The sequence below is a fragment of the Podarcis liolepis genome (genome assembly GCF_965112155.1).
Source record: "Podarcis liolepis genome assembly, chromosome: 15".
Classification (NCBI taxonomy): domain Eukaryota; kingdom Metazoa; phylum Chordata; class Lepidosauria; order Squamata; family Lacertidae; genus Podarcis; species Podarcis liolepis.
In genome coordinates this window covers 37,698,114-37,720,337 of record NC_139566.1, presented here as the reverse complement: position 1 = coordinate 37,720,337, position 22,224 = coordinate 37,698,114, and the positions used below count along the sequence as shown (strand labels likewise).

Below are 22,224 nucleotides of genomic sequence, written 5' to 3'. Positions count from 1 at the left end.
CATGCTTTGAACAGGAGAAGGGGAACAGCTTCCCGGTTCACAAAGCTGCTGAGATTTGAAATTGGTTGTTCTTCAGCTTGGGGTTTTCTGTAGCGAGAAGCCATGGTGGGGAGATAGCTGAGCAGGCAGGCTTGTTGGGAACCAGTGTTTTAGGTCCGTGTTTGGGAGCTCCTGCCATCCAATTACATGTCCAGGAACTGGAAAAAGGCACACTGGCAGGACCCACTATTTGTAGGCAGGTGCTGGGGACCCAGCTAGTAGGGAGCACACTTCATGCTTGTCCAGCCCCCCACCCCAGTCCTTTTCCTTGTGGTGGGCCTCTATTTAAATTCCTCTCCTTGCCCCAGAGTGATGCCGTATTGGGGGTGTTTGGGGGAATGAAAATGGTGCCCCCCATGCCCACACTGATGATTCCCTGTCCCTCCTTGAAGTGCCACAGTTCTCCTCCATTCAATAAGTTCCCAAGAGGGACCAGAGATGCTGGAAGCCTTCCAGAGAACACTTTGCCCAGGGTCCCCTGAAACCAGTGTTACCGGGGAAAGAGGCACTGCAAGTTGGTCCCGTTTTTGATGTTTGAACCCTCAGTAATACTTATCCGCTGGGATGAGCTACAGGCACCAGGCAAAGGGTGCTGTGGTGTGCATATGTGTGTGTTTCAACCTTGATACATTTTCAAAGGGATGTGACACAAGCACACCATGATGCCACAGAGTGCTGGAAAATCTCCTGTCTTCTGCAAACAGAAATGAAATCACACATGTATTAAAAAAAAACAAAACAAAAAAACCCCGAGGATTTGCAAAACTGAAATTGTTTCTTTGAAAAAGACCCTACAGGCTTCCAATAGGAAGCTCATTCTCTGAATGCCAGTCTTTTATCTAGCCAAAATGAGACCCTCCACACACAAAAGCAAGGAGGTGGCAGTAGGCTTGGGGAAGTTCAAAATGTCATTGAGGGATTGTGCAGCCCACTGAGGGCTGTATATGCTCAGAGTCATAAGGAAAGGCTGTAGTATGCAAGAAAGGGGCTTGTTTGGTGCCTTGAGCAGGAGCCCTCTGCCCCTGCTGCAGGTCCAACTTTTCAGATATTACAAGCCTTGGGCCAGTGACACCTTTTGTGTTATTTGCGCAATCATGCCTCTTCGCATATGAGCAAAGTGTCTTCACTCCCATCCTATCATACAAGCTTGTACAGAAGGGCACACAAGACCTGGTTATTGCATGGCTAAGGTCTAGTCAGCCTCTCACTGTGTGAATAATGGGGTCGTCACAGGCATGAATGTCCGTACTGAATCTCTACTTGCAGCCTCCAGGTGTTGCCAAACTACAGGTCCCTTTTCCCCCCACCATTGGTCATGCTGGCTTAGGGCTGATGGGAGTTGGAGTCCAGCTATAACTGGAGAGCCACAGGTTCTCCACCCTTTCTTTTTAGCCTAATTGTGGGAAAGGTCACATTAGTGGTGTTGAGAAGAAGCCGTCGTTCCCAAAGAGAGGAAGCAAGAGAGGTCTCCGTGGCTTCAGTCTCTTTTCTAAAAAGAATTCTATAAAAGCTCACACAACATTTGAGGGCCTTCAAAGACCTCTCCTTTATGTGCAGTTCTCACATGTCCACAGACCTGGGGGGGGGGGGAATTAATAGTGCATGCACATGCTCTTTATGTATTACTGAAGCATGGGCCTGAAATTAATCTTTTCAGAACTTTTTAAAACTTAGGTGATATCGCTGTGGAGGCTGCAGGAGGAAAAACTATCCAGGACAGCCTGATGTGTAGTGGGTAAGGAACTTTAGTGTGTGTTTTCTTATTTTATTTATACTTTTTATTTAGTTATGTATTTAACTGATTTTACAATCATTTTAACATTTTAAAACTTGACTTTTCCTTCCCCCTCTTTCTGTGGTTGCTTGAATTTATTTTTAATATCTTCTGCATATCCAAATTAACTTAACTTACTCATTTATTTATCTTCTTTTAATATATACTCTTATGTAACTGCAGGTTATTACAATAATCCTGCCAGTGTTTTCATCGGTTTACAATTTATCTGTAAATATTCAATAAACCATTTCCATTCTTTTATAAAAAGTTTGTTAACTTGATTTCTTATTCTCCCAGTAAGTTTCGCCATTTCTGCATATTCCATAAGTTTTTGTATCCATTCTTCCTTTGCTGGGACTTCTTCTTTCCATTTTGGGGCAAGTAGCATTCTTGCCTCCTGTAATCACATACATGAATAAGTTTCTATACAATTTAGGTAGTTCTATCCTTATAATTCCCAAGAGAAAGGCTTCTGTTTTGTTTTGCTTTGACAAATGTTATTTTAAACATCCTTTTCATTTCATTGTATATCATTTCCCAGTAAGCCTTAACCTTACTACAAGACCACCAGATATGATAAAAAGAACTTCCTTTCTCTTTACATTTCCAACACTTATTTGATTTAGACTTGTACATTTTTGCCAGCTTACTTGGTATTAGATACCATCTTGAACAGTTTTATACTGAGGCCATTTAACACAGTATTGTCTGCTCCAGGGATGAAAACATGTGGCCTTCTAGATGTCTTTCCCCTTGTCCTTGGAACTCCCATTGGCCATGCTTGCTAGAAAGTTGAGAGTTCCTGTAACATGGTCCCTGACCTAGCAACAGCTCTCCAAAGTCTTTCCCCTTGTTGCTCTCTTGAGACCGCGGCTGGAGATACCAGCAACTGAACTCTGCAGCTTCCGTGTATAAATCATGCGCTCTTACCACTGACTTGTGGTCTTTCAGTAAAGAGCCCATGGATCCCTTGAGGTAGCCTCCATAGAGGCTCAGGAGAATCATGGGGCAAGCTGTGTACAGTGGATCCAGCCAATTCTGTTCCTGGCATGGAACAGTTGCGAATAAATCATTTGTTGCAAACAACAAATGTGACTAAGAAGCTTGCAACTTGAGAACACAAGAGCAGCCGTGCTGGATCGAGCCAATAGCCCATGTAGTCCAAAATTCTTCTCCCTCATTGGCCAATCAGGGGAAGCCCACATGAAAGATGTGAGTGCAAAAGCTCATGTTCCCCGGCAACTATGATTCAGCAGCATTGTGCATGACTAATCGCCATTGATAGTCTTACCCTCCACAATTTGTCTGATCATCCTTTCAGGCTGTCCAAGCTGGTAGCTCTCACTACAACTTGTAGTAGGCTTGGCAAGGTTCGCTGAAGTACTGGCATCTCCCTCTACTGCAAATAATGTTGCTGTTGTTTTTTCTTGCCTTTTTCCAGGAGTTCCCTGGTGGCTTCAGCAGGCTTGGAAAGCCAAGGACGAACCCCATCTCCTTCCCCTCCTTACAGCGGCTCTCCGAGCCCATCAGGGTAAGAGGAAAATCGGATGAGAGTGTTGGCACTCCTCATCCCCCTAAAAAAAGAGGAGTGTGTGACTCTGTGTGCAGATTTGATTTAACTCTCATGGAGTATCTCTGGGGCTTGGCTATATTTTCATGGAGCTTTTACTACTGGAGGAAAGGGAGAATTGAATTCCCCTACCAGCAGCAAAGAGCAACCAGAGTTGTTGAGCTTACTGCTGCTTCTGTACTCTTATAGGGGTGGAGAGAGGGCACTGAACAGAAATGAGCTGGAAAGCCAAATCTAGCAGAAGCCACATTTTTTTCCTAGGGTTGGGTGGAGGAGACCTCATATTTTGATTTGGGGGAACAGTGAGTTCCTTCAAAAAACGTTGGCAGTCCTAATGCACCACTTTCTACAACTTCCCTACCAAAATCCCTTCACTGGCACCACCACACCCTCCAGTTGCCAGCTTTCCTTCTCCCTCTCTGGGCCCAAACAGCAATCCCACTGTGTCAGTTACCATACTGTTCTCCAGTATAACTTCGTTCTCCCAGGTCCAGCATTGGGGTCAGTATTGGTGGGCATTTGACAAGGCCCACAACCCCCGGAGGTTAGGAACCTAGGAAGCTGCCTTATACAGAGTCAGACTGTTGATCTATTGAGCTCAATGGGACCTTCTTCTGCACACGGAGCAGGTGCTCTACCATTGAACTGCAGCCTGCAGGGCCACCACCCAGAGCCTCCTGGCTGCTGTTGCCTCCTTTGGTGCCCTCTCTGAGCATGCAAGCAGCGAGGCAACATTCTCCACTTGCATCAAGGAGAAGAGAGGGCAATTGGTGTCTGTATCAAGGAAGGAGTGGGAAGCCCACTGAATGTATCTTCCCTGTCCAAAACCTGCAGCCGGTGTTCTGTTTGCAAAAACAGTTCCCAGCTCCCCTGCCCCACAGCCGTAAACATTTCTGTGATCCAATTCTCCACTGCTCCCAGGCTCCTACCACCCATTTCCTAGTGTTTCCTCCTCTCAACAGACCCTTCCACTTTTCCAAGTACCCACCCTCCCCTAAAAGTGCTCTGTACTTTTTGTCCTGCAGCCGGCCTGGGCAGTTTTCATCAGGCAGCAAGCATGGGCAGTCGGTCCCCATCCCAGTCCCCACACAGATCCACAACTACCGGCGGATTGAGCAGAACCTTCAGTCTCCTAATCAATACACTTCCCCACGGTGAGTACTGAGGCTTTGATAGCACTGAGATGTCCGGAAGGCTGTATTCTTGTCTCGCTGCCAATGTTCTTTGGTATAATTGACTCGGCATCAATCAGTGTCGAAAGGTAGCAACCCTGAGGGTTGTTCATGAGCAATCTAGAGAACACCTGGGTGCAGTCTAGAGAATGTCTGGTATGCCCCATGGAAATGAAGGAGGAGCACCAGGCGGCAGGTTGCAGAATTGCATACTTGTCCAGTGGCATGCAATTAGCCTGTCTCCAACATCCTTTTCACAAGCTTGTCTGAAGGCTCATTATGATCTCACCAGGATTAAGAAATGGTCTTGCTCTGAAATAATTTACACGCAGATTAGGGATGCCTTGGGAACCTGTCTTGCCGTTTCCTCATCTGTGGGATCTCATTTTGGTGCTATGTCACAAAAGAACTTTTTAGTAAATGACTATAAACATGCTCTCAAGGCTACTCTCTCTCACTCCAGTGAAAGCTCTTAGGTTGGTGTGTACCAGGTCAGAGCCTTTTCTGTGGTGACCCAGGATCTCTGGAATACCTCCCTCCCCTAGAAATGAGTGTGGTTCATTCTTAGTTGGACTTCAGGAAAGCTTTGAAGATCTTTTTATATCAGCCTGCATTTGGGTGACTTTATGTTGGCTTTGTTTTTAAGAACTGTTTGTTTGGGATTTTCATATTATAGCATACTAATAGGTTGCGTCCTGCCTTCGGAGCATTGATGCACTAAAAGGCTAAAAATGTGTGCAATACAAACATGGGCATTTTGATAGGCTTTTTGTTCTAGTTGATTGAGGACATTTAGCCAGCTAATGGTCCGCTCTTGTAAATGACTCTGCACTTTGTTCATTGCTGTTCCTTGTGCTCAGAACTCCATCCCTGAACATCTATGCCTTTCCTTTTTTCAATCTGCATAACAAGTTAGATTAACAATAAATGGTCCTGCTGTGAGGAAACTGCTAACTAAAATTTGATACAGAGGAGACAACAGGGAGAGGAAAGGGGAGTCTAAAGGGGGGAAACTGTGTTCGTTTCACTTATTTCCCCCCTTGATGCTTCAAACTTTGTCTCTCAGTCCTCTTCCTCCTCATGTAAAATGAGCCTTACGGTGCAATCCTGCCAGGAGAGTTGCATACCAAAGGGGAGCCTTAAGTATTATACATCTCCATTTGTTCACATAATTCCTTTGTCTCTTCTATTCCTGCCGTCTCTGTTTCTGCTATCTTCACTCCTCTTTCTCCATTGTTGTCAAAGGAAGTTGCCTTATACCAAAGACAGACTTGGAGTCTGCTACAGACTGAATGGCAGTGGCTCTCCAGGGTTTTGCAAGCAGTGGTCTTTTTGAGCCCTAGCTAGAGATGCGAGAGATGGCATGCACAAGGTCCCTGGTTCAAAGCTTAGGCTGCTTAGCTACCTACCCTGTCAAAATTTGGACTGGGAGATCCTTGAGGCAGGGAATTCTTTTTAAAGCTGGTTTTACTCTGCGTTGCGCCGTTTAACATGGTTCTTTTATCAAAGTTGTTGAGCTTTTTTTCCCCGATTTTGACTTGCCTAAGATCCCACCGCCTTTCGGATATTCTGCCTTTGAAATCCCGGCAATGTCCAGGAAGATCCAGACGTATGGCAGCCCCTAGATATCATTCAGTGAACCATATCGGATTTGGGATACAATCCTAAGCAATCTTACTGCAGAGTAACAACCATGGAGCTGTGTAAGACAGTGCTTACTCAGAACAACTTGTTAGTTGATTTAATAGCAAAGTTAAATTCCTTGGAATTTGCATAATAATGTGGCAATATTTCTGAAGGAGAACAAAGCATACTTTCTTGGGGGATTTCAGGTGTTGAATACGTGTGTCACTGCAGGTGCATTCTTAAGAGAAGCCTTCCCTCCCGTGTGTGTGTGTGGTGGATAAAAGAGAGGTCGAAGTGAGGCACAAATACTTGTTTTCAGACTCTTGTTCGTCATTTGCATTTTTTAAAAATTTGCATCTGTGCATTGGAAAAGTTATAGATATGACTTCCTGATGGAACAGTGGCATTTTTCTAGTCAATCAAAAGGCTTTATGTTTATTTTAAACTCAGTCAGGGGTGAGGATCATCTGGCTTTCCCGATGTTACTGGACTCCAGCTTCCATCAACCCCAGCTTGCCTGGTCACAACCGGAAAGGATGCTGGGAGTTGTAGTCCAAATACACCTGGAGGGGCACCAACTTACCCACCCCCCCTGATCAAAGTGATTTGGCTCATCTTGCGTTTCTGTCCTGTTCGCCTTCTGCCAACAGTAGTCAAGTGAAACTTTCCGTAGGCTAGTAACGTTTATGAGCCTATTTACAAGGCTGGATTAGTTGCCTGAACGCTGCGGCTGTAATTATTGCGCGATATCGGCCCTGCCAGAGTGCTCCTTTCTTTAATGTATGTGTTTATTTACATTTGCTTATGTGCTTAGTAAGGCATCTCAGCCGTGCGTCTTAGGCCTCTCTGCCACAGTCACATGATCCAGTTGCCGCATGAGCAATCCATGCCTGTGGCTTGGAACTTCAGCTGGGGAGCAGTCAAGTTCCACCGGATGTATGGCCCCAGGCTGTGTGACTGACTCCTTCCATCCTGTGCGGGCGGATCTTCCTCCTCTATGAAATTGCTCGGCTCTCACACTCGCTGTTCTAGCGGCAGCGCTCCGGGATTCCAGGCTTCATTTCCTCCTCCATGGTTCTCCCGAAACACGAACAAGTGGGGATGGGGGAGTCATACGAGAAATACAGCCTCTCTAAAAGAGTGGAACTGAATTATTTGGGGGCCAAGTTCCCACTGATAAGTGGAAGCAAAGGAGAAAGCAAGGCTCCTCAAGGGTGCAGTCATTTGAAGAGGTGAGTTTCTCTTCAGACTTTCCGCAGCGTGTGCCTGCCCGCTAGTATCACGGTCAGCACTGGGTCTTTCTCAGGGGAGAGGAGGTGAAGCCAGGAATTAGGCCTTGGCACCAGCAGCCAGAACTGAAACATGCCCAGGCAGATTCCTAGAAGCCTTTATAGTTCTTCTAAGTCAGGGAAGCAATGGACCCCTTGAATAGGAAGAGTCACTGGTGTAGTCTCCTCCAACCTGTTGCCCTTCTGAATTCTTTTTATTTATTAGCCTCAGCCAGTACAGTCTGAAAATGTCTGTTCAGGTGTCTTTTTAAGAAACCTTGTTCTACAACATAGATCTTTTGATTGCCTAACCTGTCCTTTATTTCCTGTGTTGTTGTTTTTCCACACCTTTATTTATTTGGTTTTTCAGATTAAAGCTTTACAGTCACATATCGAACATACAACATAAAAAACAAGATTCCAAGGAATCTCTAGGACTTCCCTCCTGCCCTTTGTGGGTCCTATTGTTAATCATTTCCTCCTGCATCTTTTATGATAATCCCAATCTTTTACATCTCCATTGCGTCCAACTATAAGTGATATTCCAATCCTCCTAACGATTTTAACTGTTTACAATGGTTTTTAAGATAGGTTATAAAATTTCCCCATTCCTTATTAAAGTTTTGGTCTTCCTGATTTCTGATTCTTCCGGTCATTTTGGCATAATCCCATCAACTTGATCTGCCATTCTTCTCTGGTAGAGACTTTTATCATCTTACCATCTCTGTGTTTTCCATGTCAGCCCTCACATTCCACGCAGTCTTTGGCAGCTGTTGCATTACTGGTGTCGGGAAACCACTGGTCAGGGAAACCACTGCACACGTTCCTGTGCTGCAAGCCACCAGTGCCTGGCATCGATTGCCACCTGTGGTCAATCAACCTCCCCTTCATGCCCCTCTGCTTCTTGTGTACCTGTCTGTGCACTTCCTTGCTGTGTGGATTCCTCCCCCGCTTTCTGGTTCAGCCTCTGAGCTCTGGACAATGGTCTTCTCCTTAGAAGAGGTGTCAAGCAGTTAGACCCCAGTCCGTTGCCAGCCAACAGGCTCTTGATGGCCTCTGCTGGTGCAATGCTTCTATCCAAGTTGCCAGTGGAGTTGGGTGGACACAATGCACATCAGTCTGAGCCCGAATCGCCAAAGGGACCGCAGTGTGCTAGCTGCATTTGAACAGCAGCTTTCTGAGGCTGTGGTCTGCCTTCTCAGTGCAACCACAGAGGCTGCCAGCAGCGTGATGCTTTTCTTTTGCTGCGGTTGTGTTCCCGCTGCAGCTGTTAAAGAGTGAAGGACTTGGAAAAACAACTGAGGTTCGTGCTGTTCCCTGAAGGATCTAGAGCAAAAGCTGTCAAGAAGTGTAAACAAATAAACCAAAAGATAAACCTGTTGTGAAGAGCATCCTTTGGATTGTTCTTCCTGGTATCCTTTTCCGAGACATCAGCTCAGAGGGCTTTCGCCCTGATTCTTCTCCAGTCAGGCTGCTGCTGTTGCCACGGAACCCGTCCTGTCAGTTCCATCTTAGGTCTTCCACATTGGCCTTTATGAAAAGCATCTCATGCCGAGCAGCCGCAAAGTCTGGTGTCACATGAGTGTCACAATATTTCAGTGACTGTCTTTCATCTGGAAATAAAGAACTAAGATGGCATTTCTTGTGTCTGCTGCAAATGTCTCCCTGTCCCCCCCTTTAAAGCCTCTCTTGCACCTCTGTCATTGGTCGCGCCACTTTGTGGTGTTGCAGGTTCAATGGGTCTCAGGCCCATTTTTCCCATTGATTTGTGGATGTTATTGATATGATTCTGTAGGGGCAAGACTCAGAGGTAGAGCACATGCTTTGCATATTACTATTATTACTATTATTAATTATACCACCCTTCATCTGACAATCCCAAGGTGATTTACAGCATTAGAAAAGTTGCGTAGCAAGGTCCCACCCCACCCCCCTTAGTAGAATAAAGACACATGACTCAGATATTTAAGGTTAATGGGCTAAAAAGGCCACAACTTTATTGGTTACAGATGATGAGCGGTATTGGCTTAGGCATTAGATCTAACCAACTATATCTGACTCCAGCCCATCTGTAAGGAGTCCAGGAAGGGTTAACCACCAGTAGGGGAAGTCCTGCTGGTGCACATCAACTAGGAGCTCCCCTGGGGGTCACTGATAGGGGTCGTGCCTTAGGCCCTCACCTCCCTAGGCTTTGGACAGGGCCACACCCCCGAATCCTAATACCCTTCAATATGCGGGGGAGGTGACCGCCAAACCTTAAAAGTTGTGACAATTTGCTATGAGGTAGGCGAAAGCCAAGTGGAAAAATTCCTACCAGGCCCCTCAATGGCAACCAGCCGAAGTCCATAGCAAGCTCAAAAGAGATGAAAACCTTAAAGGGCGGGAGGGTGGGAAAACCAGAGCAGCTGGAAGCAGGAAAGAGAGAGATCTCCTGGCTGTATCCTACCTTTAATGGGCAGGCCACACCCCCAGACCAACCAGATTGGTTGGCCTGGCCAGTGATGCCAGCAAAAGCACCTCCTCCTTAAGGCAGAAGGAAGCTTTACTGTTTCTGGCCATGGAGGCATGCATTCAATCATGAAAAAGATCTCAGCTTCAGTCCCTGGCCTCTCCAGGTAATGTCCCCTGCCTGAAGCCCAGGAGAGCTGATGCCAGTCAGTACAGAAATGAGTAAGCTAGATGAGTGAACTATTGGCCTGACTCTGTACCTTCCTATGCTTCTGAGCTTGTTCACCATTTGCTTTTCTTAAAATCTTGTCTGCCTACTACGTTCCCCGTGGAATAATGAGAGATCAAATCCTTTCCCATTAGGTCTGGAACAGTCAGAAGATCAAGCAGCAGCAACAGCCCACTTGGTTTCATGAAGGCCAGCCCTTCCCCTCCTTTTGCTGCTGGGGAGCATGGAGCTGTCCCAACCTCCAGAAGGTTCTCCTTTGGGGGCGCGAAGCCTTACACGCCATCCCCACAAGGTAAATTATTGGGTTTGCTTATTCCAAATTCTAGAAACCTCAGCGATTGTGTTTGTGCGTGTGTGTGTGTGTTTGCGCACTTTCCTTAATTCCAACCAGCATTTTGTGGGTGAATGCAGATATAGTAGCATAATTAGAGCAGTGACTCTGGTTTGGAAGTGTCCTAACTATACTTGGTCCCGTATGTGCCTGTTCCTCCCCAGGACTGAGAGGGAACTGTTTGAAAATGACAATGGTTTAAGGGAGGGACTACCAGTGAGAGGTACCACAATGCTCTCCATGTTGAGGGTCCAAAATTCAATTCCTATCATCTCAGTTGAAAGGATCTCAGGAGGGGAGAGCTCAGGAAAAGAAGAAGCCATCACAGCAGACTATGCTGAGCTATTATATATGTTTATTTATCCCAGGGTTGTGGGGTGGGGGTGGGGTCTGTCACTCCTCTGTGTATTGCAGGACTCCATCTCCCATCGTCACTGACTGGGGCTGATGGGAGTTGGAGTCCAACACAAGTGGAAGGCCTCAGCTCCTATACTTTTGTTTTTACTAACACACACACGCAGAGAGAGAGAGAGGAAAAAAAACCTTTTCCAGTTACTGAGTTGTTTGCTGTGAAATATAAAGAGATAAAAATAACACAAAATGCAGCAATATCAAAGTTCCAAAAACAAACTAAACAGGTGTAAGAAGTCTTCAACTGAAACCTTGCTGGAAGAAATAAATCTTTCATTCCTTTCAAAAAGAAACCAAGAGTTGAGGTTTCTAATTAGATGTCCCAATGATTTGACTTGATATAAACCAGCTTTACTGTTTGCTTCGAACATCTGAAAGCACTCATAACCTAAGCGAGCTTATGAACCTTTGACTAATTGTGTCTTGACAAAACCTCATTGTTTCCTATGTAGGTTTTCAGAAGTTTGACTGGTATAACGGTGCCCCAATTTGATTTTAAAAACAACAGCAATATTGCTATAAGTAATCTAAACGAAATGTTTGCTATAGGGAGCATTCAATTTATTGCCTGTCAGTGCATTGATGTGCTTTTTAATTTTTCAGTTGGAACAATTCCAGAGCAGCCTGACCAGACCGTTCTCCCTTCTCCTCCCTTTGGAACAGAGATGAGAAGTCGGGTGCCCATACCTGGTAGGTTGCCCTTGGCACTATCTTGAGATTTTTGCCCTTCCCTTGCCATTCTTTCTTACTGATGCGTAACTCTGGGCATCCTACTTCCCCTTTCGTCCCTCCAGGTGCCTCAGTGCCTGACCCTTCCCCTCGAGGGATGGGCTCCCGTCTCCACAGTGCTCCCAACCTGTCAGATTTGCATTCCTGCCGGCAGAAGATTACAAAGCAGTACTCTGATCCTCTGGTTCCCCATTTCAACCAGGCCGCCGCAGGCCAGCCAGCACAGACACACGGCCTGCAACCTTGCCGCCCACTGAGGTCCTCGCCAAAGTTCTCTGAGTTTATGCAGAGGAGCCCCTTGCCAACCATAATGGGCTCTCCAACAAAGGTATTGTTTTCCCCCTGCCTTCAATGGGCTCTCGCTTGTGGTCTCCTAAAGCTGTAAATCTAGCACAGAGATTTGCAAATGAGCATCAGGTGCAGGCATATTAAGCAGTCACGTTTATGTTTAATAGCGCTTTTGTGTCCCATATTTATTGTATTGTGTTTTGTATTCTAAATGATATTCCATGGAATTCAAATTGCATTGCAATATAACGGAATATAAGAACTAAAAGACGCAATTAAAAATGCAGTTAAAAACCGTGTGTTATCTAGCGCAGCTCATGACAGTTGCCACAACAAGCAGGAAAATATATCCCCAAGTTTTAAAGTGTGTGAGGGGAGAGGTTTGGGTGCCCACTGATCTTAGGAGGTTGTGTAGAGGGCAATGTTATGAAATGGTGGGGGTCGCAGATGCAGCCCCTGTTTGTGGTTGCATTTACCGTATTTTTCGCTCTATAAGACGCACCAGACCACAAGACACACCTAGTTTTTGGAGGAGGAAAACAAGAAAAAAAATATTCTGAATCTCAGAAGCCAGAACAGCAAGAGGGATCGCTGTGCAGTGAAAGCAGCAATCCCTCTTGCTGTTCTGGCTTCTGGGATAGCTGAGCAGCCTACATTCGCTCCATAAGACGCACACACATTTCCCCTTACTTTTTAGGAGGGAAAAAGTGAGTCTTATAGAGCAAAAAATACGGTAATGCCTGTTTATGTGTGTATGGAGTGGGTGGGGGCTTTTATTAATAGCGGCACAGATAAGCCATGGTGCAAACAGTGACACTCTCTCACTGAACACTAGTGAACCACCTCTCTCCACTCCTCCCCCACTTTTTGTTTTTAATAAAAAAAAAAAATAGGTCATGCCTCCTTTTGAGTTCAACAAAACCCCAAGCTCCCAAAACCTGCTCGCCCTCCTGGCGCACCAGGGCGTCATGATCCCGACAAGGAACAAGACTCTGCCAGACTTGAAGGACATGGGTCATTTCCACTGCCAGCAGGCAGGCCTAGGATTGAGGCCTATGGAAGAAGCCAAGGGCAGGTACGAAGCTGACCAGAAAGGCATTCACAATGCACACAGGTTTTACTGTTATGATGGGCTGGGCTGGGGCGTGGGACGGATGCAGATTTGCCACTCTCCTTGCATCCACATAATTTTTAATTTCGCATCAAGGAATCTGCAAAGCGCTTCAAAATTTCCTACGTTGGTTATTTCTCAGGCTAAATAGGATTCCCAGCAAACCATATTCACAGTCCCTTTCTGGGAGTTCTGGTGGCTCCACGTGCCAGCAACCCTTTAATCTCCTCACTCCCAAGGTCAGGTATAGCAGGGGCAGGTAGAAAACTGAGTCAGCCCATTGGTTCGCCTAGCTTCATAATTGTGTGCATTGACCAGGCAGGGGACTCTCAGCCCTGCGTGGTGATGTTAAGCCTTGTACTTGGGACTTCCTGTGTGCCACTTAGTTACAGCCCTGCCACCTCCATGGCTATAGGCTCCTGTCTCCATGATTCACCTGCTTCAAACCGCCGCCTCCATCTCCATCCTTGTCTCCACCCTGGTCCCCTTTTCCTGTGCCTCATGGCTTTTGTGCAACACACCAGCTCCCACAACTGCCTCTGCTTTGCCCATGTGTCAAATAGGGTCCTGTGAAGCAACAGGATGAAGGCTCCTTTTATCAAATAATGGGGGGGGGGGAATGTCCTGTGCTGGACATGTGGGGCAAGGCAAGAGAGTGTGCTTCGGCCCACTGCCCTATATCCAGCAACTGTGGTTGGTGATGAGTAGCTTTGGCAGCAGAGGAAGCCCCTGGTATCGTCAGTTACCAAGGATAAGGTGAGGGGAAGGATCCTGATTCAGAGCCCAGAGATCTGCTGGCAATCAGAGTGGGCAATACTGAGCTAGCATGGCCGCTTTCCATATTCCTTAGGATGAGGAGCACAAGCTTAGCAGTTAGGCATGTGAGACACTCCTTGCGCAGCAAGTGCACACAAGAAGTGCTGTCTCAGGCAGGCTAAACAGGTGCATAGCTTAGTTTGCCAAAGAGATGCCACACTTTTCCTGCTTTAACTGCTGAGAGGTCCACACTAATGGCTAGCATCCAATGGAATGACTCCATAATTGCTCTCTTCCTCTCCTCCTCCTCCTCCTCCTCCTCCTCCTCCTCCTGTCATTTCCTCTGATGATATCCTGGATTGCCCAACATGGGGAGGCTTGGTCCAGCGCCAGATCTAATCTATTTATGATTCTATTCCTTGGTATTCATCTAGGCCAGGCATAGGCAAACTCAGCCCTCCAGATGTTTTGGGACTACAACTCCCACGATCCCTAGCTAACAGGACCAGTGGTCAGGGATGGTGGGAATTGTAGTCCCAAAACATCTGGAGGGCCGAGTTTGCCTATGCCTGATCTAGGCTCTCGATTCTCAGACATTTCAGGGGACGGAAATTCTTTCCTTGAAGCCATGGGAAGTAAAACAAACAAACATACATCATTTTAAAAAAATATTTTTAATAAGTTTTACATAACAAAAATTCAAACACATTATTCATCTCCTCATTTAGGATTCTCTGAATCCCTTGACTTCCCTCCGCCCTTCCGTGGTTACCATTATCAATCTTTCTTTTTCATCTGCTTATCTTATTTTCTATTTATTTATTTTTTTTAAAAAACAGCTCATTTTAAATAATTTCCCAGAATGCTTTAGTTATCTTGCACGTCCACCACATATTTCCAGCAAACATTGGAAGCAGTTCTATACATTTTTGCTAGTTTTACAGGTGTTAAATACCACCAATACATAATTTTCATGTAGTTTTCCTTCAATGCAAAGCACGCTGTAAATTTTAAGTCTTCCCTCCATTATTTTCCCCAAGATGAAAATTGAATATTGTGCCCAGTGTCTTGTGCCCACTGATTCAACTTATTCGTCCTTAGTATGCCACTTTAGCAACAATTTATACATTTTGGAAAGTAACTTCACATTATAATCCAATAATTCCTTTTCAAACCTTGAAATTTCTGTACTAAATCCATTTTTCTTATCTATTTTCAAGACATCATTTCCTTGGTGGTGTTGCAGCCAGTCTGTCACTAACTGTCTTACATCTTCAAAACTAGATACATCAATTTTGTTTACTGTTATCGAAAAACTAAGTGACGAGCTTTCTGCTTCCATTTGTTCTGAAACTACCCAGGAAAAATAGGTGGGGAGCAGTTTTTTTGAAGCCAGGAACAATAGAGAGGAAGGAAGGAACTCCGATGGGACAGGAGAATGGGATGGTTTCAGGAGGACTTTTTGGAGGTGGGCATTGCATAAAAGGAGGCTGCAGATTGCCCACCTGTGCTCTAAGAAACTGGCTTTTTTAAAAAAAACAATTGAGCAGTCTTTTCCAGGCTGGCATCCTTCAGATGTTTTGGACTACAGTTTCCATCAGGCTTAGGCTGATGGGTTACCTCATGAGTTGGAAACCCAGATCTGCTGCCTCATTGGCAGGTCTGAGGCAACCCTTGCAAATCTACCCTCTTGGGGGCTGAGGCTGAGCTCCATTTCAAACATTCAGTATAGCTCTCCCCAGCCAGCAAGCCAGCTTGCATCTGCTAGATAAGGTGGGCTCCATTTTGCCTTAAATAGAGCCCTCCCGGCCTGCAGGCTTGATGTTCTATAATAATAATAAAAATGATAATTTATTATTTATACCCCGCCACTCTAGGCGGCTTCCAACAAAATATTAAAATACCGTAACACATCAAACATTAAAAGCTTCCCTAAACAGGGCTGCCTTCAGATGTCTTCTAGAGCAGGCATCCCAAACTCTGCCCTCCAGCTGTTTTGGGACTACCAGTTCCCATCACCCCTGACCACTGGTCCTATTAGCTAGGGATGATGGGAGTTGTAGTCCCCAAACAGCTGGAGGGGCCAAGTTTAGGGATGCCTGTTCTAGAGAGGCCTTTTGTCCTTCTTTAAAGGCCACTGCGCTTTTCACTGCAATCAGCCGTTAGGGAGCAGAAATCCACAACAGCTGTGCGTCCGTCCGCCCCCTCACATTCACTTGTCTTGCTTCTCTCCTTCCTCCAGGTCGCTCAGCACCGGTCGCCTCACTGATCTCCTCCTCAAAGCTGCTTTTGGGGAAGCTGGAAGCAATGACAGTTTGAACAATGAGAAGCCCATGGAAATCACAGGTACGGGGAGATGGGAAACTCTGGGGTTCCTTTTTCATTGTGCTCCTTTTTTTAGTTACTCGAATTGGAGGAGCTATACATAGGGTTCTCTTACCTCACCCTCTCCCACAGATCCATAATATCCAGTTGGGGGATTTGAACCTTAGTCCCAGCCCAGCACTCTTAACTTCTAGGCTGACTGTGTTTCTATCTTGATATCTTTTATGGCTCTCATAAAATCTTAACTCATTCTTTCCTCGTAGCTCCTTCTGCTGTCTGTGGAGGAAACTTACACTCAGGGGCCAGGGATGGCGGCTCTGCAAGCCCTTCTCCAGTGGTCTTTACTGTTGGTTCCCCTCCCAGTGGGACAACCCCACCGCAGACCACCAGGACCAGAATGTTTTCAGGTAATGAGCGCTTCCTGCCATCTTGACACTGCTGTCCAGAAGGAAATTGGAGTTATCTTCATAGTTACTGTCCTGGCTTTGTGTCCTAATTCAGGGATGTGTGTATTCTAGGAACAAGGAATCTAGTGTCTCACATGCACATACACACACTGTGAGCCGCCTGACAGACTTGCTTCCCTGTTATGTCACAGATCTTGAGCTAGCAATTATACAGACACCTTCCTTTTTTAAAAAAAATAAATGTGAATTTTTGAGATCTAAGGAAGCTCAGGGGATTTGCCCCACCCCAAAGCTTCACTAAGTTCTGGGTACCCACTGGAGTACTGGTGCACACATGGAGACTATTTTTATTTTGGGAGAAGCACCATAAATGAGGAAGCTCCTGCTCACATGGAGCTTTGCTTACAAGCACTGCCGTTCTCATTGTCATTGGGATGATAGTCCTATGAAATAAGGCTGTGTTTGGACTTTGCTTGGTGGAAAGGGATTAATAAGGATAGCTGAGGATTAAAATGTCACAATTAAGGGCTCATCCACACTTACCTTTCACCCTGCTTTAAAGCTCCTTGTCTGAGTGCACCCCATCTAACTTTCCCCAGGAAAACCTGTTCTTTAATGCTGATTCAGAACAAGCAGAAATTCGGGTTTCCCCAAAATTCCTGAAATTCAGAAACATGGCACAAAAGGAAGCCTGGATGAGCCCTAAATTGGAGCTTAATCTGAATCAACAAATAAAACTGTCTGTCTGTTTTTCTCCTTTGGCCTGAAGAGTCATGTCTAGGTCAGTGTTTTTCAACCACTGTTCCGCGGCACACTAGTGTGCCGCAAGATGTTGCCTGGTGTGCTGTGGGGAAAATTGAAAAATTTGAAAGATTTTTTTAAAAAATAATGTCACATTTTCGCCCACTAGGCGGGCACCGGACTGTGTCCACCCTATTTTCCATCCGTCCTGGGTGGGGATCAGATCGGATGGGATCGGATGAGAGCGGACAGGTGGTCCGCTCTCATCCGATTCCCCATAGAGAGCAGCGGGGCTCTGACATCTCCCTCTCCGCACACAGTGCGGAGACGGAGCTGTCATCCGCCGGCTCAGCGGGGATCAGCGGATCGATCCCCGCTGAACAGAGAACAGTCCGCAACGTTTTTGTTTGCCATTAAAGAAAAAAATATTAAACCATGCTTGAATGTCGGAACTGGTTACTAAAATTTTTGAATCCCACCACTGATGTTAAGTGTTTGTGTTTATTTGATTTGTGTTTATTTGATTCCTATTCAAGAGAATTACTTTATATATAGTCAATATAGGCACAGAGTTAAATTTTTTAACATTTTCTAATGGTGGTGTGCCTCATGATTTTTTTCATGAAACAAGTGTGCCTTTGCCCAAAAAAGGTTGAAAAACACTGGTCTAGGTAACTTTTGCTTCTCTGTTTCAACCCTTTTAGTGGGATCTTCCAGCTCTCACAGTTCGGGAGGGTCTTTCAGCGGGCGGCACTTCATCATGAGCGCTGGCGGGGATGTGCTTGAAGCCCCATCAGGTGTCAGATACACTTTTGCCGACCCCATCACTGCCAACCTGGAGGGAGCAGTCACCTTTGAGGCACCCGAGCTACCGGAGGAGACGCTCATGGAAGTGAGTTGAAACCCACCTTCCCACCCACCCCAGAGACCCAAGATTAAAACATGAGGCTGAAATTCATTTGGTCCTCCACAGGTTCATCAGTGTTCCTCGCATTTCTCACCTTGTCAGACACAGACACAGTTTGGGTGCGGAAGTTCTTGGCCTCCCTGGGTTTTATTAAAAGCAAAATGCTGGTCCTTGTGACTGTTGGGAGGTAAAAGAACAAAAATACGTTGTCAGTGTCATGGGGGGTTCAGCAGCGCTGAGGTGGGGCTCCAGTCCCTTATGTAGCTCAACACAGCAGCTCCCCATCCTGTCCCTGTTTGCTACTTCTGCACAAATCATGAGATATGGAATCAATTGCTGGAAAAAGATTCTAGCTACCCCACTTTAAGGTGTTGTATTGTAAAGCTCTCCAGTGCCTCCGCCGCTATGTGGCTTTCCGGTGTTCCTGATCTAGGTGAATATTTAGCATCTTTGCCCTCTGAGGTCTTTGTTCAGGATTTACAACCCTATGAGATAGGTTAGGCTAAGGGAGTTATTTGCCACTTAAAAGACCTTCATGTCCGAATGGGGATTTGAACCAAGATCTCCATGGTTCTATTCCGGTATTTGATCTGCTATGGCACACTGTCATTTAGGGCATCGTTTTATGGCTGCCAGTTTGTTCTTTAACTTTTTATTATTATTAATTGACTTGTGCTTCCAGGGACTTGCAGGCAATACTTGTAGCTTAGAAATGTTAAATAAGGTCAAGTGGGAGGGAGTTCCAAAAGTCGTTTAGGCACCACATCTGGGGATAATACTCTCTCTCTCTCTCTCTCTCTCTCTCTCTCTCTCTCTCTCTCTCTCTGTGTGTGTGTGTGTGTGTGTGTGTGTGTGTAGAGCTGCAGTGTTAATTATCACTGAATACTATGTATTTGCGGTTTCTTTCCTTCCATTCATCTTTGTGATATATGCTGCTGCCACTTGACTCCCAGCTGCTTCCTTTTCCAAGCAAAAGAGGCCTTTTTAAAACTTCCCTCCTGTATTATTAGAAGGCTCTCCCTTGGCTCAATTTGGTTGCTATGGACAGTGAAGGAGAGGCAGCATCACATTGGGGCTTGTGTTCCCATGAATGGAGCGGAGGGTTGTTGTTGTTTGGCTACGGGAAGCCTCTCAACTAAGCCAGGATCTCGCTGAGGGATAAAGCCAGCCTCAGTTTTCCATCTGTATACAGGAAGAAGAGAATGTCTTTAGAGGAAGCCTGCGAATCTGGAAAGGGGAGTAGAATTGAAAGCTCTGAACCGTAAAAGTTGAGACCGTTGCTAGGTAATAAATACCTAGTGAAATGTTAGTGGAGTGTTGTCAGAATGCTGTCTCGTCAGTAGTGAAAGCTTGAATTACACCTGATATTTGGATCGCGCCGGTGCTTTCTGAAGGAGACTGAATGTCAGGCTCTTGGAGTCACAGCAGCCTGATTCCCACCCCCACCCCCAAGCGACCAGGGCATTGCATTCTTACCATTTCCAGTTCTTGAGTCAGATCTGCTCTTTCGCATTGTCTGCAAAGCTGCACGCGTGTTTAAAAATAACCAGTGATCCTGGCTGAAGACGTGGTTCTCCATGTTCCAAGCTGCTATCTCCTGAGTGTGCAAAGGAGTTGGGCTAGGGAGACAGATGAAAACAAAACCCATGTGGTTGGCTGTGTTGGTGCTCAGAGAGATGGGATTCCAACCCTTTAAATTTTTTTAAAAAACTCACTCGGTTCAGGTTGCTGTTGAGCTCAAAGACATCAAGCCCTCCCACCCACTCCTTTTGTATGTGAATTGAACAAAAACCTCTGGCAAATGTGCACCTAGATGAAAGCGATGGGAGGGAGAAGAGGGGGGAGGGGGCAGTGAAGGAAAGTAGGTCACTGTTTCATCTCTATTTATAGACTCTCAGCAGTTTCTATAGAGCTGTGCAAACACAGGCTATGCACAAGTCTCAATCCCAGCTTTTTAATTTTTAAAGTCATTAATTCCGTGAGTGGACAGGCCCGTAAAGGCGGCTGCTGATTTGGCACCGGCTCCCTCTGAATGAGAACCACAGTGGGAGCCATGGGAATGTTCCTCACCTGTGGCTCCCCTTGAACTACAGGTGAAACTCGAAAAATTAGAATATAATGGAAAAGTTCGTTTATTTCAGTAATTCAACTTAAAAGGTGAAACTAATATATGAGATGGACTCACGACATGCAAAGCGAGATATGTCAAGCCTTTATTTGTTATGATTGTGATGATGATGGTGTACTGAAATAAATGAACTTTTCCACGATATTCTAATTTTTCGAGTTTCACCTGTAGAGCTGCGTCGGGGGCCCTAGGAGCGTGCGTTCATGTTTTCCACCCATCCTGCCTCTTCCTTCCACTTTGCTTAACCGTGGCCAGGGAGAGTGTTGGTATAGGCCTTACCCCCACAGCCATTCCTTCTCGGAGCTCAGAGGGGCATTCCTAACTCTCTCTCCCTTCCCCCAGACTTATCTTCCCAATAACCAGTGCTTTTTTTAGGGTTTACTCAAGGTTATGCAGTACTGGCACCTCTTTTTTGTTTGTTAAAAAGGGTGACACTTACCATAACAACTTCATGAGTACCGGCACTTCTTTTTCTAGAAAAAGTGCACTTACAGTAACCCTATGAAGCAGCAGAAACAACAGATATGTTTCTGGCATCTTAAATGCAAACCAGTTTATTAAAAGAAGCCTGTGGACTGTATTGGATTCTGAGTGAGAGAGCAACTGGCTTGGTTAAAGGCCATAGAGCGTTGTTGTTTTTTAGAGCATTTGTATCCCTCTCTTCAGCCAAAAAGGCTCCCAGAGTGGCATGCTATCAGTTAAAGCAGGACAGTCGCTGCTCTCAGGAGTGCAATCCTCAAAACAAACAGAACTACACACAAAGGGAAATACACAGGCAGGGAAGAGGCAGGGGAAAACGGATTATTAAATAATGACCATCTGGCATAGGAACAGTTCAGGGGCAGAGGAAGTACCTGATGGAGCATGTCTTTCAGTGGTGCTGATGGAAGGAGGCCCGCTTCCCTGCTGTCCCAGTGAGGCAGCCTGATGCCAGGGGGAGGTTGAGGGAGAGAAGGCCTGCTGGAGGCCCCCTCCCCAGATGACTCCCAAGGGCATGCAGCCCTCGACAGGGGAAAGGTTGCCCACCTGTAGTGTAAAGCTCACAGCCTAAGACAAGACGTTGGTCTTTCCGTGAATCTGCTTCTTTCTGCATTCTAGAGCTGGCTTGCTAATGAAGCCTCGTCTCCCTTTGTTTCCCCCTCACAGCAAGAGCACACGGACATCCTTCGCAGCCTGCGGTTCACCCTGGCCTTTGTCCACTACGTGATGGAGATAGCGGCCATCAAAGGGAACACCAGCGAGATGAGCAGCTCGGTGGCCTCTGAGTACCAGCTCCAGGAAAGCGTCGTGGCTGACCAGATCAGCCTGCTCAGCAAAGAATGGAGGTAAAGGGTGATGTTTGGGGAGGTCCCCGAGAGAACTGCGATGGCCTGGCTTGGGCTCAAAGCAGCTTTGTGCGCCTTCCTTTGCAGCTGTGTGGATGGCAGCTCCATTCATCTGCTGGTGCTTTCTTTTTTCAGCTATGCAGAACAGTTGGTGCTGTACTTGAAAGTAGCAGAGTTGCTGTCCGCAGGCCTGCAGATGGCCATAGACCAGATCCGGGCAGGCAAGTTGTGCCTCTCCTCCACCGTCAAACAAAGTAAGCACTCTTCTTCAATGCACACACACAGGGAGATTCCTGATTGTGGGTTGTATCCCATGGTAGTCCTACTTAGGTTGGACCCACTAAAAATAGTAATAGATATGAGTCAACTCTGATTAAGACAACCATAGGCTGCAACCCACTTCTCTTTTAAAAAAAAATTATTTATGCACTTTCACAGACTTAGTATACACATCTTACGTTTTCATTCTTTAATCACACTTCTGTTAGCTTGCTATGCCCCTATATTTTTAGCATCTGTCTCCTGTGATGCTGATAGAATTGTCCGTTTCTCTCACCTTTGCAGTGAGCAATACCTGCTCAGAAAAATAATCCTTGCATCCAGTGATGGCATTGATCCATGTCCAGCCCCCCGCCC

The 22,224-nt window shown here is 46.0% G+C and overlaps 1 protein-coding gene across 1 annotated transcript in view; it reads left to right on the top strand.

Moving 5' to 3' along the window:
* The window catches only part of ULK1 (unc-51 like autophagy activating kinase 1), a 115,157-nt gene that overhangs the window by 82,416 nt on the left and 10,517 nt on the right, over positions 1-22,224 (top strand). The window contains exons 14-25 of the mRNA XM_083476420.1: positions 1,714-1,774; positions 3,258-3,347; positions 4,412-4,540; positions 10,264-10,421; positions 11,475-11,561; positions 11,666-11,928; positions 12,782-12,963; positions 15,998-16,101; positions 16,344-16,487; positions 17,933-18,120; positions 21,410-21,588; positions 21,724-21,842. Of these exons, the coding sequence (XP_083332546.1) occupies positions 1,714-1,774; positions 3,258-3,347; positions 4,412-4,540; positions 10,264-10,421; positions 11,475-11,561; positions 11,666-11,928; positions 12,782-12,963; positions 15,998-16,101; positions 16,344-16,487; positions 17,933-18,120; positions 21,410-21,588; positions 21,724-21,842 (1,704 nt within the window). The remainder of the gene's footprint in view (positions 1-1,713; positions 1,775-3,257; positions 3,348-4,411; positions 4,541-10,263; positions 10,422-11,474; positions 11,562-11,665; positions 11,929-12,781; positions 12,964-15,997; positions 16,102-16,343; positions 16,488-17,932; positions 18,121-21,409; positions 21,589-21,723; positions 21,843-22,224) is intronic.